The sequence below is a fragment of the Lipophrys pholis genome, assembly GCF_963383615.2.
Source record: "Lipophrys pholis genome assembly, chromosome: 18".
Taxonomy (NCBI): Eukaryota; Metazoa; Chordata; class Actinopteri; order Blenniiformes; family Blenniidae; genus Lipophrys; species Lipophrys pholis.
In genome coordinates, this window is record NC_137646.1 from 13,744,951 (window position 1) to 13,771,126 (window position 26,176).

Sequence of the window (26,176 nt, forward strand, 5' to 3'; positions counted from 1 at the left end):
CACAATGTGAATATTTGATTTGTCTAGACTAAGGTCCTGAGCTCAGAAGGTTCATTCATTTGGAAAAAAAAAAATTATTTCTCACTTTCATGGTTCACTTCAGTGTCAATGGGCATGAGATGTCATTACAAGTCAACTGATACAGGAAAAAGGCAAAGTGCAGAATGTGGCAAAAAGCATTAAATGAACGAGATACAGTGTAGAAATAAACTTTCGTCTACTTAACTGGATGAAATTGGCGTGTTAAAGCCCATAATGTAACAACGACCCAAAATGTTATATAATACAACATAATAAAACCTGAAATTTAATAACTAGTTGATAATGAAATAAAAGTGCTGAGCCCGAAATGTAATAAAAAAAAGTAAATCGTAAAACCCAAAGTGCTATTCTAATTTGATCTTAATATGTTTAATGTTATACATTATTTCATACTGTTGATTGGAGAAATAGATTACAGGTTATAGACAACAGAAGACTATAAATGACTTGGACAGCAGCAGTCATACATAAATACTATAAACTGTATATAGATATAAGTATAAAGAAATAGTCCAAACGTTTAGAACTTATTCTTTCACTTTCGGTGTTATTCAAATTGAAGTCCAAACCATAAATCACTGACTCACTTTATGATGTAATAAAATTATTACACTATTAGGGGAAACATATTTTTGCCGGCCCCATAATGTAATATTAGACGTTTTTACGTTTTGGGATCATACTTCTCTGTGTTCAGTTCACAGATTTGCTGTGGGCGTCTTACCCGGGACCAAGTTGGAGAGCGGACCTGCCACTCTTCATCTGTGCAACAACCTGTTGGCTCTCGCTCGGGACGTCCCTCCTGCCATCATCGGCCACTGGAGCCTCCCTGACCTGCGCAGATATGGACCCGTACCCAACGGCTTCGTGTTCGAGGGAGGCACAAGATGTGGTTACTGTGAGTAAATTGCGCTTCAAATATTATCATGGGGTGGCAGATGTTTATTTATTTCTTTTACCTCAGTGTTGGAATAATTGGTTGTTAGTCTGCACGTTTGGTCTGAACGACCGACGCAAAGGACACTTAGTGACGCTTATTCATACAGAAGTAGTAGGTGCTTGACAAAACGAGCGAGAAACCGCAGAAGAAAATTAGAATTGCAGCGTTAAAGCGACAAAATATGCGAAAACAGAATAAAAAAGCTTGTTTTAACAGCAAAAAAAAAAGATAATTGAGCTTCATTTAACACACTTAACACGTCCTCATCAGCTCATAACGGTAATATCTCTTATGTAACACTGCCTTGCATCATTAGAGGCTAATGGCTCATTAAATTGTGATACAAGCCACATTTTCTGCTTGACTCTCTCAGACAGGCTGAATAATAAGGCTGTGATTTTTAGGTGATTCATCTGATGCTTTCACTCAACGTTATGTGAAGGACGGACCAAAAACATGCCTTGGAGCAGCGGCACAGACGCTCTCTGCAAGTTCTGGTTTGCGAAAGTACATCCGCTCTGGGCGTCATGAGGTTCACGGGTCACATGTGGCCCTTCAGCGCCGCCTGAGCGGCTCTCAGGATGTCGGTGGGAAATTTAGATTCAAATGAAATTTACTGTCATTACTAGTAACATGTCCTCAATAGTACTGCTAATGTTTCACGTGACCCTTTGGGAAAATGAGTTGCCTATACGGTGTAATACAGTGAAGCGACACGGCAGGGTGTAAGACAATAAGCACTTTTATGGTTTCCTCTTTGGATTATCTACTTAACAAAGGTGTTCACACCCCAGGTTGGAAACTACTGCTTAATTGAAAGTGTTATGATTAAGTTGTTTTTTTGCCGTATTTTGCTCAAACAGATGAACAGTGTTGCTTCAGGTTTCAAACTTATGATTTCCTGATTTATGTCATTAATGTGACTTCCAGTTCTTTACCTTGTTAGTTTCGCCTTAACCTGTTGTGACTCTCTGGCTTCTCGGAGCCTCGCAACAGGGAGAACATCCGTCTTTTTTCTCTCTGCTCGTACATCTGGCTTCCCTCAGGCAGAAAAAAAAGATGCTCAATGGAGTTGTATGAAACACAAATGGGGGGGAAAAAAAACTCCCCAACAAAAGTGTGTTTTTGTTGCCAGAAGGGGCCGATTGTCTCCAGCTGCAGATGTCATGTGGGTGTGTCCGTAAATCTTATGCTTCAGATCCAAAAGGCCTGTGATAGTAACTTTTATAGAGCAGCTAATAACCTGAGACTCAACAGATGTTTTGTCTTTTTGTTGTTTTTTTGTGTGGAAATATAGTTTTTCTTTTTTTTTTTTTTTTTGTGCTGGCTTTCAATTCAGATGAAACACCATATGTAATCCATTCGGTTTCAGTGAAATGAAGCCGGACGGTCTTTGGCCTCAGGTTTAAGCCGTATTTCTACTTCACGGCGATCAATGACGACAAGGAAGAGATCATAAATTAGGAGACGGCTGCGACTCGATGTGGATTTGTCAGACGTCTTTTTCTTGATTTTGACGCTTGATCGATCGTTTCACTGCTTCAAACCACTTTAAAGTAATTTAAGTCATAGGGATTCTCAAAACCACCGCAGCTCGAGAGCGAGGCCATGCCTTCGCTATCATACATCTCTTTAAAACTCACCCGAATTGACCTTTCGAGTGAGGTTATTATTATTACTATTTGTTGATTATGTTAAGATACTTTATGGATTCCTTTGCATTTCCAGTTGTTAGCGGTTTGAGGTCACGTTGCTCAGTGACCCACAGTCAGCAATAGGATTCAAACCACTGAACACGAGTCACAACACTCAACTATGTGCGTGACACCTACAAAAAGAAGTTTTACTGCATCAGCCTGGTTAAGGTGCCGTTTATCCAACAGTGTCGTTTTCATGTTGGGCCACTAGTTGACACTGTTGGTTGTTTTTGTATTGAAAACACACCGAGTGTGAGCAGCGTATCAGAAAAGTGGTTTTTCCCCCGTTTCCATGGAGATGAAGTCGGAACATTTTCCAAAAAAGTTCCACCTTAAGGAGCCATTTTCAAAAAGTTTTCTGTGACTCCGTGCACCCTTGTCATGTAAACAGACGCCCAAAATGCGACAAGAGTTGACCATTTTCACTCGACTAACATCGTCGAAACAGGAGCTAAAAGTGGACTTCAAAAGTACAAACAAATATGTTGGCTTGACTGATTTCAAAGATCTTTAAATAAAGATTTAATGATCCACCCAGATGCCCGAACATTGATCTGCTCAGATTGGAAGAGGACAAAGTGCTCGGTGCATGCACTCGAGCTCCAAATCTGGACACCACAGACAAAGAAAAGAACTAAGAACTGGAGTTTAAAGAGAAGCAGCCATCAGACCAGCAGGTTACCAACCTGTGAGCTTCATGTTGTAAATCTGCTGGACTTGGTTTCAATCGATGACACGTGTACATTATGTGACCAGTTTAAATTACTCACAGGACTGAGTGTTCAAACAACGACAACGAGGTAAACCAGTTTACTTATCGGAACAGACGCCGTCAGAGCGCGGAGGACTGCATGTCGACACCTGGAAGTGAGAGACAGCAGGAGGGCGAGAGACATCAGAGCATTACAGGAACACCATGACTGGACTGGAAACATGATGTCGGACAACGTAACGCAGCACTTTTTTATTTTATTTTTTTTTAAACTTCTCTAAACCGACAGCACTGCATCGGACTCAACAGGAGGACGCTCAGATTTTTTATTTATTTATTTATTTCCCCAGTCACATTGAAGGTGTTTTCTGTGTGTTGAAGTGTGCACACATTCCTGTCGTGACCCTTCTGCCCAGTTCAGAGAGAGGAGTGCTGAAGCTCTCCTCTATTTTTGGTTTGTTCTTCATTAGAAAAGAAAGTGAGAAGAATACTTAATGCGTCCCGGTCCCTAGGTGTGTATAAAAGAAACAAATAGACATGAAATAAAGCCAAATAGTGGAGACAGGATGAGTCAAACTGGACCTGGAGAGTCTCTTTTATTAATTCCAGTGAGGAATCATCATGTTGCAGCACTCGAGGTAGATAAATTCTAAGATTGTAAGAAAAATCGGATTAAATATAAAACCTTGTCTTACAGCTAAGATGAGATCAAAGGCAGATAATTACTTATATAAGCAGTTCATCAATTAAAAAGTTCTTATGGGTCTGAGGTCTTTGTTTTTGCACTGTAACAAAGCAACACAGTGGAAATAAGCACCGAGCGATATTTTGATCTTTTCTCATCGTATTATTGAGAAAAATGCAATCCATTGCTATTAGAAATAATTATTCTTGGTTGATCTACTATTTATAACTTTCCTACATAATTCAAGTAATTGTTTTAATGACTCAGATGAAAGTGTGTGAAAAGCTAATTGACTCGTTACTTTTTCTGAAGTTTATCCTCCGCTTGATAAAGAAAATATTATCTATTTTTTCTAGACAATGATTTAGGAGCTAAACTTAAAAACCCCCCCAAAAAAACAGGCTTAAAATATTTCACTTTATGCATTATAAACCTAAATCGGGGTACTAAATTGTAAGGAAAAAGAAGATTTCTATTGTATCATCTGATGGTAAATCGAACATTTTATCACATTTTATTTATATTTTTATTGTATAACCGTTTGAATTTTTCCATCTGTGGAGTTTCAAGCCACGAAGTTAACGGCTCTGCAGCAGACACTTGAACAGATTCAATTCGTGACCCGTTGGTGAATTTACCAGCCGAAGACTCAGATCGTCTCCGGAGGAACTGGCGTTTAAAAGGCGATGACTCAAAGCGGTTGTGAATCATCTCCGAGAGAAGGTTACGCCGACTTTTTGAGCTGCAGTTTTCAGAACTGAGAAAGAAATCTAAACTCATCTTTACCTTTTATTAACAAGAGAAAAGGTGCGGTTTGCCAACACAGGGCCATTTGTTGTTCTATTAAAAAAAAAAAAAGCCGCCCTGGCGTTCGGTGCTTGTGAAGCTTTGAGTTATTTTCTGCTTCCCACTTCGCTGATTTGAATAAGTCGGGTTGTTTCGTCACGTCTTGGAGCAGAGAGCAGGAGGGCCCACTTGAGCTGTTTTTGTTCCTCCACAGAGTGAAGTAAAACTAAACAAGCTCTGCCACCTGTTCTTTGTTTAGTGTGTGCGTGCGTGCATGCGTGCGTGCGTGCGTGGTGTGTGTGTGTGTGTGTGTGTGTGTGTGTGTGTGTGTGTGTGTCTGTGTGTGTGTGTGTGCGTGCGTGCGCGGTGTTTTTGCTCTTTTGGCCGCACACCCGATGTTTATTCTCCTGTTATGACGTGTACATCTACATACAAAGAAAAAGAATAAATGTATTCATATGAGCATTATTGTCCCCTGCTCCACCTGGTGTGGACGTAGCTGCTGACCTTTGACCCCCTCAAAGCCGGGGCGGTGTTGGGCATGTGCTGTTGTGGGTGGTCTCGGGCAGCGCGACCCCGTTTTGTTAGCACGTCGTAGTGATCAGTCACATGTACGTCAGAAGGTCACGACCTTTGACCCTCGTCATCGTCATGTCCTCCTTGATGTGACGGACGACCTGAGGAGGAGTGACGCTTAACAGCGGCCAGGACGCTCTTAGACCAAGCGTCCATGTTACGTTTTGTTTTCTGGTGTGTCGCTCCACTTTTAACTACATTTATCGCTTCACTGCTTGTTTCCCTTCCATTATATTTAATAGGAAATGTGTTTTTCTTTGAGGTGCTTGGATAACATCCATTTGTACGTCGGTACAGAACATTACAGGAAGTCAATAATCAGTTTGTGTTCAGTTGACCGTACGTGCTGCTCCTGAAGTCGTTGGCAAATGACAAAGTGAGAGAGGTCATCCGCAGCTTCAACACAAACTGAATTATCGTGTCGCACGTTTAAAATGTGATGTAAGATCCAGCCAAAGAGATTCTGAAGTCTTTTGTAGCGGCACACTGATAATAACAATTCTAACCTTCAGTCAAAGTGTCTCAACAGGAATCAGGCCGCTTCCACACGTTTCTGTTGGCCGAAGAGTTTCTCTTTGTGTGTCTTTTCTTTTCCAGTATTGTCGTCACATCACAAGTGCATGCGCTTCAACATCAGTATTTCTCTCTAGTTAAAGCAAAGTGACAGAATGAAATGTTTTATTTCATATGCTTGGTTTTATTACGAGGAGGAATAAACAAAAATGGAAGAATTGTTATATCATATCCACAATCTATAAAGACAAACACACCCATATACACAATATCACACACACCTATATGATATCCACAATTCAATCCCAGTTGATGAGGCTTTAAAATTGAAAATTAAAAATGATCAGCGTCGGGGTGGATATTTTCTAGTTTAGTTGATAACTGCGTTCATCATTAGTGGCTATGGCTCATTGGATGATGTACTGACAATGTGACGTCATGTCGCACTGATGTTAACTTCAAGCTTCACTTCAATGCACCTTCATGAGCTTATAGCATCGTGTGCGTGCAGACAAATTCAGACGTCTGGTGATGAGTTGTGTAACTTTGGCAAGTTTAAATCGCAGTCAAAACATAAATCACACGAAAACAAAGTCAATAATAATGAACTGAATGAAACGCATTTCATTATTTAATTAAAAACAAGCTCCTCCATGCATGTCATGAGCAGCAGCAGCTGTGGCAGATTGTTACTTTCGTTGGTGCGACTTGAGAATTTCAGCTCATTCCCAGCTGATCTTGTGATCATAACTCTGAAATGAAAATGTTGTCATTGCGGTGCATTTCGCCTGGTTGTAGAAACGCCGCGCCACGGCTGTAATGTCACACTAATGAATACTGCTTTCCACAGGGGCCGGCGTTTTTCTGCTGGCGTCTGCCGAGAGCGAGCAGATCAGCTTTCTGTTCGACTGCGTCGTCAGAGGCATGTCCCCCACCAGAGGCCCTTTTGGACTGCGGCCCGTCCTGCCAGGTCAGTAGCAGGGATGTTTCACGTTGCATCGCTGGGAAGGACAGTGGCGGGGTTACACAGGCGGCGAGAGTTAAAATAAAAACTATTAAGGTTAAGGAGACGTTACCACTGTAAGAATCTAATGTCTCATAGAAAATGTTTAAACGCTTGAGCCAACACTTTGTCGTGTTTGTAACAAACCCTGCTTGACCCCCCTCTGCCGCCTGCCGGGATTCGTTTGAACTCCGAGGCGCCGCCGCCTTCCTGGAATCCAACCATTTTTGGCAGAATGAGCCACAGGATCTCTCTCACTGGATGGTTTGTGCTGTGATCCGACCAAATCATGACTGACAGCCGTTTTGATGTAATTGAATAATCCTCTGGGGCAGTTTATAACTTCAGGAAAACGCCCGTAATGCCTGACTTAAGCATGCTGGGATGAATGTGGCACTGGCTCACCTTAAACAACAAGAACGGCAGAACTATTGCACCGAAGCTCATTATGGCTACAAATTCAATTGTAGTCTATGTATAGTTGAGGGAGTAGTGCCACCGGTGTGTAAGCGGGAGGATTGGTCCGGATCCAAATAGCCATTAGGTCATTCTTAAGCTATAATTACAGCAAGGTTGTGTGGCAAGATTTCAGAGTGTCAAAGATGCTAAATACACTTGTATGATAAGCTTTAGAGGTAATACGGTGGATTACTACGATACTTCCACTGACTCCCTGTTTTCATGCTACTATTTGTTGATGGAAACTCTTCTATATTGATGTTCACTATCAACCCTTTAGATCCGGGGGGGGAACTCATTTTAGTTTACTTTCCACATATAGAACAATTTCATCTTGAGTGGGCCGAAACGGTGACATAGCGTCATAATAACCTTTAAAATGAAACTTTGAAGTATTTCTTTGTTGTGGTGCAGAGTATACAATATACAATATAAGTTTTTTCAACATTTCAATGTAATTGACTTTATGTTGAGATTGTAATAATTTTGGGTAGAAATTGTGAAAACAGTTCATTTTGGATACATCAAAGAAAATCTTTAAAGTTTAAATTTAAAAGTCATTGTGGCATTATTTGATGGGCGATATCATTTCAGACATACAAATGGACAAGATCAACTGGAACGTTTTGGGGCCCCTTCCTTGTCCACCTGGGATTTAACATTAGGCGTCTAGCTTTTTTTTGTCTATTTAGTTATTCATTCATGGATTCGGGTATGTTAGTCTTCTCATCTTTAATATCATGTTGCATGTCTGAGCCGGGGCGTTATTGTTGTACTGTCCGTTTTCCTTGAAAAGTTGCAAAATAGAATTATTTAAAAGAATTTAAATTTAAGGCACTATTTTACTGGTCCGGCCCACTCGAAATGAAATTATTTTCTGTGTGGCTCCTGAAGTAAAATGTGTTTCACACCTCAGGTTTAGATTTAATATGAGCTGCAAAACGTTATGTAAAAAAAAAAACCAACTTGTATGTTCTCATTGAAATGTCAGCCGACGCTGTTTGATATGAACTTTGCCAAAGAAATTGCTCATTCTGATGGAGCTGCGAGTTCATCCTGGAGACAGAAAACCTTAAAGGATTGTCTTGTTCCTGTAAAAATGGTTATTTATTAACACATTTGGACTCTTGTATTATTAAAGCCGCTAAACATTATCTGTTCCCATGCTGTCCACTTGGACACCTTCTGATTTTCCACACAAGCAGTTATGTAAAAAAATTAAAAAAATGTAACACCCAGTATGCAACTTAACAGGAAATGTAGAGCGGGCAGCTGAAGGGGCTCGTGGATATTCTGGTTTTCACACATCTCGCCGCCCGATCGCAGGTTGAGCTCATATTCCTATTATTGCAGTGCGTAGTAGAATAAATAGCAGTGAAGGGTGTCGGAGGGGGAGGGAGGGGTCAAAGTCATAGTTCACACAAGCAGAGCGGCCAAAGCCTCCTAATCACTCCGGGCATGTGTGTAACCTCATCCACAGGATTCCACTGTCGCCTCCCTCCTCCTCCTCATCGGTCCCGGTCACCCAGTCCTCCACTCTCCCCCCACACCCTCCTTTTTAAAAAGAATCATGTTTTTACTCCGTCTTATTGCGCTGCGCAGTACTGAAGTGTGTCTCGCGTTCTCACTCGTTTCACCCCGTTGTCCTCGTCCTGCACAGCTCCTCTCCAGACCGCCTCGCCTCGCCGTTGGTCGCTATTCTTGTAAATAGCCGTTCTGTTCCTCAGCTCATTTATCCGTTTGTCACCTCCGTGGGCTGTGCTGTTTGCACTTCTCTCTGTCTTTCGCTTCCCCGCAGTCTGATAAGTTTCCAGTTCAGTCCGGGGGAACGTTTGTGAATGTTTGGATTTTGCCAACGTAAAATCAAGAAGAAGTAAAGCACATACAGGGATAACTCTAAAGATAGTGGGACGTTGGAGCCACAGATAGTTTCACTGTCATTGTGAGCTTGGAAAGACGTTCAGTGTGTGTGAGTGATGCGTTCATTCCTTACATTGCCGCTCTCGATGTGAGGAAAATGTAGCGGCGACATGGTTCAAACTTGTTTACAACTCTCTGCCATCTTTGCCAGGTTCTGCAGCTATAAAGTCTAAATTGGGTCAAATGGGAGTCGACCTTCATGGAGCTTAGTGCGCGCTGCAAATATATCGCCGCCTCTCATTGGCCGAGGCGGCTGTCCGTCCAACAGGCATGACATAAGACACATTCCTCTTCAAGCGTCACTGACAAAGTGCCAGCAATAATCAAATAGAGATCATGTCCAAAGATTTTAGTTTTTCTTTATTGTGACACCGAACATAAGTTTAGATTTTTCAATACATTAAATGTCTTTTTTACAAAACCTTAGTAAATCGAAATTCTCATTATTTCTTTTCTGTTACATCCCTTTAAGGATCGCTTTATCCAAACAATGTTTGCAGCATTCATGTTTTCACAAATCCGCAGTATGGCTCTGATACTCGGCTTGTAATAAGGTAGTGGGTTTCACCGATCTCTCGGGTCTTGCAGCTTCTATTACTGATCCCAGTGAATCAACTTTGCCAGGTGCTTCTGACATTAGAGCTGTCGCCAAGTCTCGCGTGGATTTATGCAGCTCGTGATGCACTTTAATTGGACGCTGGTCTCTAAATGGATGATATGATCTTTAATGTGCTGAATTTTAATCAGGCCTTAGTATGGGAAGTGGCGTGATGCCGCTTCACGTCTCAGAGGGTTGGCAATATGTCTATTAGATTCACAAAATGTATGAAAGTGTTGTGATGATCTTAAAGAGAAGAGTCAAGTGGAAGCGGTATGCACTCGCGCAGTTTTAACTCTTTAAATCATTCTAAACACAACCCAGAACTCTCATATTTAACACGTAAAAACAGCAAGTTAGAAGTGAGGGCGGAACTTTACTGGAGCGACTGACACAAGAAACACAAACGAGACACGGAACTGAATCCTAATACAGTATATGCTGCAGTCACTCAACGCAGTGTGCATACATAAATGCGTACTCCCAACTAGAATGGCCACTTGGTAGAGCGCATTCCTTCGCCAACGCCACATTTGTCACCATGGAAACCAATAGATTACAAGGTTATTTGATCTACCACATCACTCCTTCCATCACTTGTCATGGTGGTTTGAATTACTTCATGTTATCCCTGTTTGACACTGATGGACACACATTTTACAATTTGACCTTCCCCCTGACATTGACGCCCAACCGCTAACCAGGGTAATGACGTCACTGCATCACGTCACAAATCAGAGGATAGGGGATTAAAAGCGGAACATTTTGGCGTGAAAAATGAAAGAATCTAGTCATTTCACTACATGTTGGTGACTGTGGTTGTTATCATTGTATGTGACAAATAAATAAGAAAAAAATAAGACATACAAACCAATAAATGCATAATCATTTCCGTTGTGAGTTTCCTTGTGTAATGTGTAAGTAGCATTTAATACAAAGCCCTCAATGTAGACCAGGAGTCTCAAACACATTTGAGTTCTTTGGCCACATGCATCCCAATCTCACATCGAGAGGGTAACATAGTGCCACAATGACCTTTAACTTTAAACTTTAAACGTTTTCTTTATTGTGACGCAGTTTCTATAATGAAAATGTCTATATTGTCACAACAAACAGTCCCTACTGACAGTAACTTGAATCTCAACATCAAACCAGGTTCAATGATGCCTTCTGGTGAGGTATTGTCTCACACATTTAAATGTTAAAATTAAAACTGATCCTGAAATGAAACTATCAGGTTTGTTTTCCTACATTTGATTTTTCAGATGCATTGTGTGTTGTTTGTTCTGATGTTTATATGGCGTGGACTTAGGGTTAGGGTTATGCCGTACACGAATGTCACACATGTGATCAAATGTCATATACGTCTCAAAGGGTTTCAGAGGCACAAGAGAGGAAGTGGCTCTTCTGCAATAGATACAACAGTAATAATAAGTTAAACGACTGAAATCAGAAATGCTGCATTTACCACATTACTGTTGGATAGAGTAGAGAAAAAACAAAAACAAATGGATGCAGTTTGCGAGCCGACCTTGGTGGTCGGCGGTACATTAGATCCTTGCAACAGCACCAGGAATCTTTGAGCTGCCAGCAGCAGAGCGTGTACCAACAGAGCCACGTGGGAGCGCTAATAATAAACCCAGTAGTGCTGCGAAAATACTGCAAGGTGTTCCCCCGCATGACCCTTCCCTCTGCCCGGTTACACTCCAATAACTGCGCACGTCGTCCGCCAGGACGTTTGTCGCTTCGCCGTTGAGCTTTTCGTTTGCACCTCGCCGCCGATGCTCTTTGCTGGTCGCCACTGTTTCTCTTGATGTCACGGCGATGATGGTTTAAAATGTCCCTTCACTCCGCAGGAGTTTGAGTTGTTTTCACAACCGTGCCGGTTCAGCTCCATTTGATTCTTTTTATCTCAGCAACAATACTCATTGATTACTGGTTTCGGTGTCTCGTCCATCTTTGATCGACGTCCCCACTCTTGATGAGTGTCCATTCTCTCAGAAAATCTCTGCATTTGAATGTGTGGAAGTATTTGTGATATTTTTTAACATGCTTCATGCCTCCATGCAGATCGTCTGATGTTTTGACACTCAGCCAGTTTCACATGGGAAATCCCCTTCACTCCCATTCACGTCACACAATTTCTTCAGTACTACAGATTTCTTTCACTTCACCTTTTTACAAATCAAACTGCCGCAGCTTGATTACGGAGTGATTGAAGGTCAAAGCGTCTGATTTTGTGCAGTTTTACACAGGATGTGCACTAACGTCTCCCACTACAGCCCGTTACAAAGTGAGATTAACAGCGTGAATGAATCTGCGAACGCTGTATTTATTCTCATTACCTTCACGCCACACATGGGAGCAAGTTGTCAGGAAAAACTTTGGTACTCTCGACATCTTGGTATTATCAGGGCAAGGGTTTGTGTTCAACTATGAGTTCCATTCATTACATTGATATTCCACTCAATTTTTCAAATTGTACTAAAAGGTTTATACAGTATAAAATATGCGTCAACTTTCACCTACACTTGTTTCTTTTTCTTTATCAAAAGTGTGATTTGAAAGCAGAAACACCCTCCTTCTGTCACAAACCACATCCGTGCCAGTTTGGCCTCCCGCTTCAGTGCACAGATGTGTGTAAAAGAGCTCTGATGGATGTTTCTCCTCCCAGACCCGAGTGCCAGCCAGGCCATGTTGGAGGAGAAGCTGAACCACGAGGCCCAGCAGCTGGAGAAGCGCCTCAGCATGCTCTCCCACGGGAGCAGCTCAGGTAAGAAGACCGCAAATATCCTTTCATTTCAAATGGAAACCGCAAATCCTCCTCATCTGAATGGTTCGTTACGTCGAAAAGGAGAATCGTATTGTGACGTTTATTGATGGAAGCATTCAATTCACTCATTATGTTTGACAGCCTCATCCACGTACTGCCCCGGCCCAGGGGGGGACGACCGCAGCATCTCCGGTTCCTCTGACACGTCGGACACCAGCCAGTCAGACGGCAGCGTCGGCAGCCGGCTGGCCATTTGGACCGAACCGTCCTCTAACCCACCTGAAGGCGTGGGCCACGCTTGCAGTAAAGTGACGCTGCACATCGTCGAGAAACTCTCCGTCTCGCAGGGAGCTGGAAACCGCCCCGTCGCCAAGCCCCCCCGGCAGCTTCAGGAGATCGGCCGCCAGAGTTCGTCCGACAGCGGCATCGCCACCGGCAGCCATTCCTCGTACTCCGGCAGCTTCTCCTCCTACACAGGCAGCCTGGACATCACCTCTGGGGAGGACTTTGGGTCCGTTTTCCACTTGCCTCCTCACTCGGCTCAAGACCTGAGCCCTTGCACTTGCCCCACCGTTCACGGACATGACTACCAGGTGCCTACATCACTTAGGTATCTGTACGACTCTCCCAGGAGCCTCCTGCAGGACAATGAACCCTCCACCTCCACTAAACACACTCCTGCTCCTTCAAGCGTCACGACCGAGTCAACAAAAGGGGACAAAAGCAGCGCTGCGACCCCTGAAGGTCATTCTGAAGCTCCTGACAGACAGTCGATCAGCAAATCTGTACAAAACCCACCGGAGGAGAGTAAGAAAGCCAAGGTGGCGCCCTCTAGTGACTCCTTTCAGGTCTGCAGCTCAGTCACGTCCGTCTCCAAAACCATTGTGACCGTCTGTTCGGTGTGCGGTGGATTCAAGGTAAGTAGGAATATCACACACCCTTTTGCCAACAACAAAACAAACTCAACTCTCTGCTCATTGGCCATCTGTTTTTTTTTTTTTTTTTTTTTTTTTTTTCCTATAAAAGCTGACTCGTCATTGTTCTCCTCTGAACCGTCCCGTGAAGATGCTCTCTTGTATAACTAGCCGCCGTGCAGTGGCAGCTTGCGAGCGCAGACTTTACCACCAGTGTATCATCTGTTCTGCATCTCGCTGTCATTGTGACCTTTGTGGTATCGTGCTGGCGGACGGTGAGGCCGCTTTGCATTCGGTGTCAGAGCGACTAACAGTCCCACGGTCCATCTGTCTAACAAGTTAAGATTTCTCTGCCCGACACAGTTTGACACCGCCGCTGAACACGGCAGATCTAGAACCGGCGAGATGACACCGATTTGCAGTGTTTTCCTTGTCGCACCTCGACATCTGTTGATTCCAAATCTGGAAGGAGAGGCTTGGTTTTGCGATATGTTCTACGTCTTCAGCCGTACTTCGTCATCGTTTGCCAGAGCATTAAACTCCAGCCTCACTGGCCTTTCATTTGTCCGACAAGCAGGATGAACATCTGGAGTGTTGCTTTACCAGTGACGGTTTTGTCATCATAGCTCTTTGTTTATCTGAGTTCGGTGTGCAAATGATTCTTTCCTTGACTGATTTATCAACAGACTGTTTGGTCTCATTCATGAAAATAAGACTTTTTGACAGATTAAATCCTGAATAAGTTTTAAATGAATGTGCAAAACACAGCGGCAACTTTTCCAAGAAATGAAACTTTTGAGGAATATGGATTGGTGCATTGCTTTGTTACGTTTGCTCGTGTTTGAAAAGCTTCACCTGATCTGTCCCATTCCCACAGTTAATAAGCACATTTGTATTTTTGCACCGGCGTGCTAAAGGTTGGTTGGGTCGGTTCTTTGACTTAAGCACACGAAGCCATTGATCATAAATGGTATATCTATTTTTTTTTTCATGTCTTAAAAATAGCAGAGTCGGCATTTAATTAGTCACAAAACTACTACCAGAACAGAACAAAGAAACTTTTTCCTTCAACTCTTCTTGTAGCCGTACAGGCTGTTGGGGGTCGCCGAGGTTTACAATGTTGGGAATCGCTCCTCATGGCATTAACTTACCGTGGAGCCAAGTCACACTGAAAAAGAAATCTGAGGACTCTTAACTGATCGTCTTGAGGTTAATACTTTACACAGTGTGTTCAATAGCCAGTGCATGAAATTATCAGCATTTCTCTTCCTTAGATTCTAAGATCAAGCTTTTAAAAAGGTGAACTGTCATTATTCATGCTAAATATTTCAATTTCTTTGGGATTGCTTTTCATTTGTTCGATTTTATATATATATAATAATCACAGTATATAGATTTGTCGGTCTGCATTTAGAGTGTGCAAGAAATGATCTCACTGATTCATCATCGTTGCCTTGTGTGTTCTCTACCATGTTTTAGAGTGAAGCATAATGACGTGAGTTCATGCAGACGCCGACTTTACACTGTCAGACATGATGCATCTGTAAGGGAAGGGCTCTTGACTTCAGTTATTTTTACTCCAAACATAGAGCTCCACCTGCTGGTAGTGCACATAGTAAAGCATCCCAAAATGCCCTTTTGACAATTTCTGTACGGGCGCCTGCATGAAACGGCAGCGCCGTGCTTTCTTTCAGCGAGTACACCGTCAGCCAGATTAAAGACGGGTCATGGGTGGGAATGTGACGGAGGAGGCATTAACGCTGTGGGAGGGCATTTATCACCCTCAGCCCGAGCAACACAATCCGCCCCTGTCGTGTTTTATCGGCTCGCAGTCGAAGAGCCGCGTGAAAAGAAAACATCAAATTTGAACTGCCGAGATGAGGGGGAGTACGTGTAATGATTTAATGAAAAAACAAACCCAAAGCAACATTGACCTAAGAATTATGTTAAACTGTAAAATTTTGAACTCAAAGCTTCTTTATGAGATCAATTTTGGAATTATTAGTACAACAATTTTCAATAATAAAATGGCTGAAATAAAGAAGATAATTACCTCATATCAAAATCCACCGTGAGTATCACACATGTAAATAAAGATCACTAAACTATTATATGCAGTTTCACTTTATAATGATTAAGGTGATTGAGTATCGGATTCTAAGGCTGTTGTAGAGGAGCGAGACTGAGAATGAAAGCCAGGGAGACATGAACAGTACATTTATGCATCTAATAACCATTAAAGTCAAACTTTATTCATCTCTCTCAGAAACCGGAGTTTAGGTTACTTTGTGACTCACTTGTTTTCCCATCTTTATAGTTAACTACCTCAGCGCTGCACCAGCGAGTAATGATGATGAGCTTGAGGGACAAGTGGTGCTCTTCACTTCCTTCACCTTCATCGCTGGCCAGTCCAGTGATATGAACTCGTGTTTTCAGTTCTCTAAACCGTAGGCGAGGAGTGTCAAATACTTTTTTTTTACTCAGGGGCCGCACGCAGCCCAATTTCTTCTTGACTCAGCTTAACTTTAAGTTTTAAGCTTTACAGGCGTTTTGTTGTTGTGTTGTGCAGAGTAATGAAAAACCACACGATTATGACTCACAATGACTACAATCTCAACATAAAGCTGATTTTAATTCAACCTTCTGGTGCAAAATACTTGGAAATGTCCAATAAACTTCTGTTATAGCTGTTACATTATGGGTATTTTTAAAAACTCACCCTGACAGCTTGACTTTGAGGCTAATGCTACTTTTCATGGCAGCGCCACCGATATCTCAGCTCGGATCTCGGTGTTGAAATTTGTGGGGAAAAAAATCAATGATTTCTTTGACATTTGTATAATTGTCTTGGTTTGTTGGCTGGATTGGAGCCTCTTGCTGGCCTGAGACTTGACACTCCTGCTGCAGGCCACCACGGCTCAATATGGATGAAGGATGAATGCTTTACTGCTGCAGTAATAGCTTAGGTTTGGAGGCCATCGTCATTTATGCTGCACCCTGGTGGCTAATTGAACGGCTGATTTGTCTACAAATGTATCCGCTCCGGCCCAGCATTTCAGCATTTCACTGGGACTTGTGAAGTTTTGTGGAATTCTGCGTTTGATTGTCGTCAACAGAAGGATGAACGGTGTTTGCTCAAATCCACAGCATGCAGCCAGAAACAGCTTTGTGGGCAATAAAATCAGGCTTGTCTCCACATTTTCATGTATTTGACACCAGGTCTGTCTTCTCTTATAACTCTGATAACGCCATCACATTTCCATTTGTTGTATTATTTAACAGGGAACGCCACAGACGCCTTCCAGTTCTTCAGCGATACCGGCCATACCAGGTAAGAACAATCGGCGGAAGCCTTGGTTCTCACACTGCATGTCCTCTCTGTTTTGCATGAGTGCACGATGAGAGAAAAATAAATACTCTGATTTAATTTTGGGATCTCGATCAGAGTTGTTGAAGGGTTTTCCTACAAAAGATCATGTTTTCAATCCAGCAGATGTATCTGTTGAAAAATCCCCTCGCAGACCCATCAGCATTGAAAACACGAGGACTAAGAGAACATTCCTGGAGAAGCCCTGGGCCTTTCCCAGCTCCCGGGCTCTCCGCTGCACACAGATCTTGAAAGAGGCAGAGGAGTCGGCGCTGCCGAGGAAAGGAAGGGACAAGTTAGCTCTTCTTTTAGTAGATCTGCTCGGCTTTCCAAGCACGGAGCCGAACAAAGCCGGAGTGAACCCGTACGAGTCCATGAGCTTTGGCAATGAGCTCAATGCGGCTCCGGCGTTGCCCCCGCAAGACGTCCAGCCCGACAAAAGAGCCGTCATCTATGAGAACTGTCTGAAGTGTCAGGGAGAGAACTGCCACCCTCCGCCGCGGCCGGTCCCGGCTAAAACCTTCATGAACCGGGACTTTTACGCTCTGCTAACCTTCCCAACGCTGCCGCATCTGAAGAAAAGCCAAGAAGACAAAGAAGAAGAAGATGATGATGATGATGATGATGACGGGTCACAGAAGGATGGCGAGACGAACGGTCGCACATTGATGGGTGAAGGTAAGACGCCTGTTCAGCAGCGCCTTCTTCAACTCTTCAGACCTTCACTTCTGGGCTCTTTCATCCTTCTGGTCCTTTTCAAGTGGATCTTTTCCTCCTTTTTCTGCCTCAATGAAAATACACTTTGCTTCTCAATGACTGTTATTACAAAGTGATACCAAGAACTTTAAATACAACATTAATGGGTTTACATAACCCATTAAATATATTACATTGCCAAAAGTATTTTCTCAGTTATCATTGAATTCAGGTGCTCCAATCACTTCCATGGTCAGAGGTGCCTAAAAACAAGCACGTCGGTCTGCAGAAGAAGACTTGAAGCTGTTAGAGACGTCACTCAAGTTCACGTGTGTGAACGCGTGTGAAAGTGTGTAATAATCGTGTCTGGCTTTAATGTACAGCCTTTCCACATTAAAGCAGCAGTGTTGAGTTTTGAGTTTTTTCCTCTGCTAACACGCTGGCTCTGATTCCGTCCCTCGCACAATATTCATGATAAATCCAGCCCCCCCCCCCCCCCCCAGAAGGACGACATTTGCCCTTTTGTAATAATTTGCGGTTTTGTGAGAAGATGAATCAGTCCGCTGTTATTTCATTCTCTCCGCTGGATCTGCAAGAACTCATGCGTTTACAAATGGAGCTCTTTGTCCGCCCTGGTTCATTAAATTGATGGGAGAAAAGCACAATGTGGGATTATTTTCTCTCCCAGCTATTACCATGAAGAGAAATGTTCCCCTTTTCTTTTTTTTTCTTTTTTTTTTTAAATTTTAAATAAACGTGGATGTTTTTTCCTCTTTTACCAGACAAAAGGCTTAATGGTAGAGAGGAAAGACGCAGAGTGGATCCTGCATATGAGATCATGGAGAGCCGGGTGCCGGAGAGGAACTCTGAGGTAGGCCGGTCCCAAACTCTTTAATCCGCTTTATGCTATCAACATCTCGCACATTTCCAACTGTGTAACTCATTATTCTCTGAGTCCAACCCAAAGTTTTCATGTAAAATTTCTATCCTGGCAACGACAATTAAATGTGATTGGAAGGAATTAACACGAACACTTAGAGGTTTATTATTATCCTTATTAGAGTGAAAAGTAAAAAAAAAACATGTCCAAAGTTAAGTTTGTCAAGTTATTTATCCCACATATGAGTGGAAATATAAGCATTTGGAGGCTTGGGGCTGTCTCTGTAATGTTCTCTGTCTGGATGATGAGCTGACCTCACTGCATTAATGCGCTGAACTTAATGTATGTGCAGTCTGTTAGACATAACCTTCTGCTTTCTACTTGGTTGTGCTTGTTGCCGAGACACGTTGCCTCTCGGAGGCAGGCGCTCAGCCGTAAGAGAGAGGAAGTCAGGCAGCGTCACGTCGCTCCTGAACAACGGCAGCACTTCAAACACACACTGAGGTTCCAGCTTCAGTTGTTGAGGAGCTGCTGATTCCGCTCGGAGGCTGGGAAACGTTCACAAAGAGTTCTTCATTTCAAGGAAGTGACATTCCTGCCATGGAAATGAAACTTCCATGGCAGGAATCTTCTGCAACCTCTTTTATTGGCATACCTGGCTGATTTTTTACAATTGGTCTAATCTGGACTAAATAAAATGAATGAACTCGCAAAAACTGCTTTAAGAATAAGAATACAATACAGTAAAAATGGCTGAACTAAAATGATTAAAATTGATCGTACAGAGAGAAAACAAAATAAAGGAAAAAACAAAAAAAAGAAATGATAAAAGAAAAAAGGAAATGACAAGAAAGGTAAAAGAAGGGGAGAAAGGAAGCTTATAGGAAAAAAATGCTGTTATTGCTAAAACTGCTCGTATCACAAGGAAACAAACAACGGGTATAAGTAGATAAATAGCTGAAGTGGCTAAAAAGCTTTCACTTTTCTCCACTTTTTTATATCTCTCTTAATCTATTTATGTTTTTCAAAGTCGTAATTGCTGAAGATTAAGATTCCTAATTGCCGTACTTAATGGAATTCATTTATGTCCTCCTAAAGCACTGTGAATTAGTCTGCATCTGAATGGAGCTATAGAAATCCATTTGCTTTGCCTTAAACTAAACTGAATAACTTCCTGTTATATTAACTTCTTGTGTCTCCACCACTGCAGCTCATCAGATTCCATTAATAAGTGCAGTTGTTTCACAGACTTACTCTTGTTACAGCGGGGATTTTTATTTATTTTTTCCTCCTATTCTGGAAGACATTTTTAAGCCTTTACAACTGTTGACTAACTCTGTTTTTGGGGGTAATCTCTGTAGAACAAGCTCTAAAAACCTCGACCACTCATCATAAATAGTTCAAAGGGATGATTTTGAGCAACATTTTGTTTCACAGCGGTCCTTATTGCCAGTTACACGTTTTATCAAAGGCTCCCGAAGTCGGAAAGTAATGAGGATACAAGAGGGGTTTTTTTGTGCTTGTGATGCTCTGTAATAATTATACCATTCATATGAAGTATAAATACATTCTCTTTGAAAACTATTGATTCAGACTTTGATCTATCCATCATCCATATCACATTCAGCGAAAACCCAAGCAAAGCGCTGGAGACGCCACGGAGGGGCTTTGTTTACCTCTAATGACTATAAATATAATGTATAAATGGGTATTTTTTATTTTACAGCTCTTATAGGATTAAACAATTGCTAAAAATTAACATAAATCTTGTCTTTAGTCAGGGAGCTCTTGTGTTACACAGATTCAAAAATCACACATTCATTTTTATTTCTGATAATGAGAATTATTCCCTCTGAGGAATCTCTGTTTGTGAGGGCCGCGCAGACAATGGCGCCTCGGCGAGGCTTAAATCAATGTGACTGTACACTTCCACCAATTTTCACACCACAGTTGCCGTCTGGAATCACAGATTATGAGGCTCCAATCTGAAAGGCATGCTTGCCCTTCCATAACAGAGACAGCACAGACGGTCTCTACATGTAAGACATCGTCCTGATTTCTCCCCGGCGGTCAGTCTCTCGTCTGGAAATACTCACAAAGTGTCCACCGAGCTGTTGAGGGGAAAGTCATTGTTACGCCTTTTATATAATGAACTTATGTGGTGGGTGCAGGGAAGTTCTGAACAGCTGTGTGTGTGTTTGTGTTTGTGTGTTTGTGTGTTTGTGTGTGTGTTGCAGGCAGAAGACAAGAAGTACGAGCTGATGGGCAGCTACGGTCAGCAGAAGCTCCTGCAGGAGTCTGAAGGTAAGTGGGGCTAACATTTTTTTGCAGTATGCAAATCGAAGGGTCTGCGGCGGCACAAATGGATTCTTTTTTCTTTTTTTTTTCCCCCGTTCAATGGGCCTTTTCTGGGTTTCTCAGCACTTTGGTTGCGCATCACTCAGCCTCCTCACAATAACCAGGATCCTTTGAATTAAATTGATGAGTCACAACATTCGAAAGCAGCGTCCCTGTTGAAGCGTCACCTGGTGTGTGAGATGAAGCGAATCGATAAACTGAGCCCAGACTGGCACGGTCCGTATGAGGCAGGAACATGCACGCTGCAGGTAGTTATTTCAGCGCAATGGACTGTGACAGTGATAGGAACCCCTTTTCATGAGGTCTGTTTTGCAGCAGGATGCAAACGTACAGCCCGCGGGTCAAAACATGGCCTGTGTGGCGATACTGAGTAAAAGCTTCATTCAAAGTGTTTTACGGAGACGAGGAGCAATAACTGGACATTGAGAAGTAAAAAAAATTAAAAAACATTTTGGAACATTTTCAAAAAGTTACGTTTTCAGTGTCTCCGAGCGCCCAAGAGACGCTACATAGATTTTTTGTTTTCACTTGAAAACGTTGTTCCGTTTTATACAACACCACTCCACTGGAGACTGCACTGGACAGACTACTTTTCGCATGGAGGCTGTGAAAAATAATAATAAATTAGAAAATAAAAAGGTATATAATAACTCCACTGCAATGCCACAGCCACATTGAAGTCAAGCATTTTTACTTTTTCTGAGCTGTTTCCATTTTTAGACGAGCCACCTAATCGTAATTATTTTTTTTGGTTTGTTTAGTTGACAGAGAAATTATTTGCCAGGAACATCCATAGTTTTCATTATTGTTCGGTTTGATGCATAATATATCTTTGCATTCTGCTACATAACAGTCTTCACAAGCTTTTATCTCTTTCATCTTTTATTCAACTTGCGTCAGAAAATTCCTTAGTTGGGGGGGGGGGAGCATTTGATGAGAACGTGTCGTGTAAGTATTCACTTATACATTCTGAGGTTGCTTTTTGAAAGAATCACACAAGCCGGAGTGTATTTCTTTTAACATGAATTCTACTGGGAAAAGGCACCACCGATCAATCACATTTTGTGTCGCCATGAATACAAACGTGTAGTTCAGGACTGGTTTTATTGTGTATTCGGCGGCCCCTTGCAGCCCGATCATCTGCTCCTTTGTTTGCCGTTTGTGTGGCGTTTCATAAGAGGAAATGTGTCTGGGGGAAAAACCGAGCACGGCTTGTGTGTGAGACGGGCTACCTGACGTGAGGTGAGGGGACACTTGTCGGGGGACATTTGGCCACTTAAGCTTCCCACACCCAGAAACATGCCCTCAGTCGAACGCACACCTGCTCTACCAAGTCCCAGCAGCTGTCACACTATGGCAACAAACCCATCAGTCATGTACACACACACACCTACACGCACATACATGCGCACACACTCAGACGACTCGGCCCTCATGTCAACCCCCACCCTTCAAGCAGCCAGTTAATGGTCGGAGGCGGCCAATTCTGGAAGCCCTTGGTTACCCGAGGACACAAATTTCAGTGGAAAATAAAAGTAGTTGTCTACTTCTTACATTGCACACATGGACAAAACATTCCTTTTTCTCATGATCAGTTTTATGTGGATCATTTTCAACGAAGCACTGATGCTGATACCAGTACACGGTCCGATACCGCTCGGACCAGTAAAAAGTTGTTGCATTGTTGTGATTGTCCTTCTATTCACGCATTCAGGAACTATTTACTGACGCCTCGGTGCACATGTGGCGAAGCAGTGTTTTCGAAAAGTTGCGTTTCCACCGAGATGGAGTCGGAGCATTTTCAAAAAGTTCCACAGTGGAAGCAGTGGCTCCGAGCACCGTTGTCGTGTGAACGGACACCAAAAACGCAAAGAGAGTTTTCCGTTTGCACTTAAAGCTTCTTCTCCAATCTCATGCTCAGTTTGAACTGCAGTCGCTCACCTTGACTTCTCTACGCGCAGAAATACATTGAGCTCCGCTCGTGTTATCGGCTGACTTGTGTTGATAAGCATTTCAACGGGTTTAACTAATGAAGTGTGCGTACATAGGGGGAGTGGGAAGAAAACTAGGCACAGCTGACAACAAGCGAGGGTAAGTCGGGGGAGTTTAGGGAACGCTGACGATACTGAACTTGGCACAAGCAGGAAACATGAAACCAGACAACAACTAGAAGGTACAATCAGATCCAAAACATGAAGGAACACGGCGCAAAGAAACACGATGACATGTAAGTCACAAAAACTAAGCAAAACCTAAAAGAAGGTTCTTATCTGCCAAGAGCAGAAAGAAGAGTCCTCGATGTTTACCACTGCAGGTTTACGTCAGTCAAAATTAAAATAAATGTTTTTTTTCTCCTTTCTGTTTTTGTAATTCGTTTAATTCCCCATATTTCACACATGATGCCATTGATTTCATCATAACATTTTCACACAATCACATTTTGTAACGTGATCCTGGAAAGCTTGAGGTCCCTAAATGGGTATGCTGAAAATATAAGGATCTCTTTTCTTATATAACGTCATTATTTTTTTGAATTGAAACATTTTACCACATTTAAAATATGAAATGTAATTTTTCAGCATTTAAAGCCCAAACCACAAGACACTGGCTCTCCGTGTCAGTGCCATTAATATGAAGCGACGAGCAGCCCACAACCTCCTCCCACGCCAGACTCGCAACAAATGCACCCTTTGTGTTGGAGCGAGTGCCTAGCAGGCAGACTGTAAACACTGTGGGAGTGTCTTTCTGGGTACAAAACATGAATCAGTCCAGGGACAGAGACCTCTTACTGGAGTGTATAGCACCCTTTCAAAATAAAGAGTGGTTATACTTTCATTACGGCATTATGAATTCTAATATTCATGTATGAGTGTAGAAATGCCTGTGTGTTTGACCCTCGCTTTTTTAGATTTTCAAACTAATTTGATTTTAACTGTTGTGCATTTTTCTTCCTGACTAATTGTATGTATTCAGTTACTTTGGATATTTGTGTGTGTGTGTGTGTGTGTGCTTCTGTAGGCATTCATATGTAGACACACACGTGGATGTGTTTGTTTACAGGGAGTTTTATTCAATCATTTCTGGAGGACTTTAAGCTGCATTTTATCATCTCCAATGTGCTGTACAAATACTGATTAAATAAAGTGTAGATATTGGAAATCATTCAGTACTGGGCGACAAATTCTGAGATATAGAGGTTTAGTATAAAATAAATGTAATATAGATGTTGTGAAATCTGAACTGACCAATATGTCAGACATACAGTTTGATAAGAGATTACCCCGTATTATCGGGGTTCAATGACAATTTTCTGTCACTGTTTTGACATTTTTAAACCCTTTATTAGTTCAGTTTTATACTTTATTATTCTTAATCTTTATTATAAGACCCTTTTTACACGACGTTTCATGTGAAAACGCATTGTCTTTATGTTTTCGTGTCAGAAAAGTTCAAGTGTTACACAGCAAAGTTTTCAAAATATACATGCATCTTTAATTTTTTTTTAAATTTGCTTTATTTTAGCATTCAGAGAGAAACCGAGGAATATTTTGTAATGTGCTCTGTATATTTTGTTGATCGTATATCCGTATAATCATATATTGGTATAATCGCATGGTCATAATTTACACTTTATTTAGAAAGAGACACTTTGTCCTGTCTGTCTGCCGGATGATCCAAATAATCTTCAAGATGAGCGGTGACCATTAAACTCCTCGGTGGTGCCACAAACAATCAGCTCAGTCCTTTCTTGGAGTGGTGGTGTATAAGATTTTGAATTATTCACTCTTTGATTTAATTTATGCGCAGGCTGTTGTCATTCAGTGACACTGATAAATAGAGTTGTGTGTCATCTGCATAGTATTATAGGATTTGAGAAGAAGCAAGTCGATGGTAAATGAAAGAGTCCCAAGGATAAAGCCTTGTGGAACCCCACAAGTGATTTTCATATGCTCAGATTCATAACTTCCTTCTGACACAGAAAAGTTAAACCGATGCAGTGCAGGAAATTGGCAGCCAGGCAAACTTCATATTTTGACGTTTGACTACAAATCTTTACTCCTTGTACTTGAGTTGGGGGATGCTGATTATCCGGCTCACCCTGAAAATGCAGCTGCTATTTGAACCATGTGTTTTTACCTCAGGAACAGTTGACTTTGAGTGGAGGTCACTGACCGCCACCGGGTATTACCTGTAACGTCTCCCCTGGAGGGTTTGCAAAGTGCATTATCAAAAAGTCCCCCAGTCCCCCTTAGAGCGGTGGGCAAACCCACTGTTGTAATGGCAGCCATTACAAAACACCACACTTGAGCACTTGCTGCTTGGTGTCTGATCAATTAGGTTAGACGTTGCCGAAGGCTGAACCCACCGAGAGTCTGCTGGCGTCTAATGGCTCCTCGCTGATTGTATGAGTGTCCCCCGGGGTTGATGCTTCTGAGCTGCGGGTAATGGCCGCTGCCTACTGCCATTTAAAAGGAGTCAATAGCAGGTGATTTTCTTTTTCTTTTTCCTTAACTCAAATGTTGCATATTACACAACCGCCACACATTCACAGCATCATGTCTGCATGAGAGCGGAATGACAACACAGCTGCGACGGCCTGTGCAGACATTTAAATGAATGCATTTCATTCAGTGTTTTATAATCCGATTCTGAAATGAGACTGCGTCCATGTCGGCGGTGTAACAAAAATTGTCATCAGATGGACTATTCTCATCAGTGCTTTGTCTTTCTCACACGCTGCGGCAGTCTGCAAGCCTCCGCTTACAAATGAGAGGAGGCCGTAATCTCTGTGATCGTGACAAACTAGAATCTTCGAACATGAGTGTGTTTGCAAAATCCAACACGCACTGAGGTGGAGTATTCATTGGTTACGTGTTACTAAACTGTGCATAAAGAGTATGGACATTTATGTTTCATGGATTATTTCTTGAAAATGTTGAATTTACACACAAACAAACACAGATTTCCCTTCGTATTTCTATACAAAAAAGACGTGTCTCTGTTTTGTGTCGTTCATCTTTTAACTTTTTAAAGGAAAAAATATTCAGCAATAATCCGAAGAGAAGCAGAAGTTACAGCGATGTTCATTTTGGTTGCTGCTGTAGAAACTGGGAGTACGTGTATGAACTAATACTATATAGATTGAGATAAAAATCTAGATTTTCAGACTTTGCAGTTTAATTCCTCAGACCAGATTCGACCCTCTGGCTGACCCATTGAGGCCCGCGGGCCGTATGTTTGACAGCCCAGGTGGAAA

The 26,176-nt window shown here is 42.2% G+C and overlaps 1 protein-coding gene across 1 annotated transcript in view; it reads left to right on the forward strand.

Moving 5' to 3' along the window:
* The window catches only part of LOC308123951 (protein Dok-7-like), a gene marked incomplete at both ends in the record, with an annotated part of 34,994 nt that overhangs the window by 4,088 nt on the left and 4,730 nt on the right, over nt 1–26,176 (forward strand). Inside the window, 8 exons of the mRNA XM_080486701.1 lie at nt 740–940; nt 6,802–6,921; nt 12,606–12,704; nt 12,846–13,621; nt 16,901–16,949; nt 17,112–17,663; nt 18,464–18,552; nt 20,799–20,865. Coding sequence (XP_080342827.1) covers nt 740–940; nt 6,802–6,921; nt 12,606–12,704; nt 12,846–13,621; nt 16,901–16,949; nt 17,112–17,663; nt 18,464–18,552; nt 20,799–20,865 — 1,953 coding nt within the window. The remainder of the gene's footprint in view (nt 1–739; nt 941–6,801; nt 6,922–12,605; nt 12,705–12,845; nt 13,622–16,900; nt 16,950–17,111; nt 17,664–18,463; nt 18,553–20,798; nt 20,866–26,176) is intronic.